We start from the raw sequence: 994 nt of genomic DNA, 5'->3' as shown, positions 1-994 counted from the left end.
TGGCTGGACGCACAGGCCGGGGTTCGAGCACTGGGGCGACTTGTAGAGCCGCTCCCCGTCAGTACTTTCCAGGGGGATCCCCTTAAACAAAATCACCATGACCAGGTCCAGCCGCCACACCTTGTCGGCCTGGCGCAGGCAGTCAATGCGCCGGATCTTGCCCTTCTGGTCGGGGTTGGAGAGCACGCAGCAGGGGGGCTTCTTGCCGGTGATGGTCAGCACGAAGTCCTCGCGGAACTCGGGCCGGATGTCTTTGCGCAGCTTGGCCAGCAGCCGGGACGCCCACTTCTGCTTGATCTCGGGCTTCTCGCCCAGCAGCTCGTCCTTCACCGCTCGCTCCTCGTCCTTCGACATCCGCTTCTCGTGCTTCTTGAAGTACTTGCGCTTCCGCGCCTGCAGGTTGAACCAGGTGTAGGAGAACGCGCGGACGTGAGGCAGCAGCGCCTCGATGAACGGGTGGAACTCATCCTGCGGGCAGGAAAGGCAGGAGGTCAGGAGGCGCTGGGCACCCGGGACCCACAGCCCGGACCAGAAGACTCAGGCTCGGGAACCCCCAAGCAAACTCAGTAGACAGAGGAGGGAGAGGCGGGGACCACTGCAGACCCCTCCACCTCCTGGGGAAAGCTGAGGGGGCCCAGCAGAAGTTTCTGGGGGACAGGTGAGAACTCCTTGCCCACATGGGGAAACTGAGGCTTGGATTAGATGGACAGCCCAGGCCAAGAAAGGCATTCATGGCCCGGCCAGCATGGCTCAGTGGTTGAGCATCGACCTATGAACCAGGAGGTCACGGTTGGATTCCTGGTCGAGGCACATGCCTGGGTTGCGGGCTCGATCCCCAGTGTGGGGTGTACAAGGGGCAGCCGATCAATGATTCTCTCTCATCACTGATGTTTGCATCTCTCTCTCCCTCTCCCTCTCCCTCTCTGAGATCAATAAAAATATATTTTTAAAAAAGAAAGACATTCATGAAAAACTGTCTTTTTTAAAAAATATA

At 58.7% G+C, this 994-nt stretch overlaps 1 protein-coding gene across 1 annotated transcript; it reads right to left on the bottom strand.

The window, feature by feature from the left end:
- Nucleotides 1–3: 3 nt before the first annotated feature.
- LOC102758672 (nuclear factor 1 X-type-like) lies at nt 4–537 on the bottom strand (the record flags this gene model as incomplete). Its single annotated transcript, XM_015566883.1, has 1 exon — nt 4–537. A coding segment is annotated over one exon (534 nt), but the record flags the coding sequence as incomplete, so codon positions are not given.
- Nucleotides 538–994: the final 457 nt, after the last annotated feature.

This window comes from Myotis davidii, unplaced genomic scaffold, assembly GCF_000327345.1.
Source record: "Myotis davidii unplaced genomic scaffold, ASM32734v1 scaffold543, whole genome shotgun sequence".
In the NCBI taxonomy this organism is placed as follows: domain Eukaryota; kingdom Metazoa; phylum Chordata; class Mammalia; order Chiroptera; family Vespertilionidae; genus Myotis; species Myotis davidii.
Note: the sequence above shows the minus strand (reverse complement) of the source record. Positions and strands in the feature narration are given on the sequence as shown.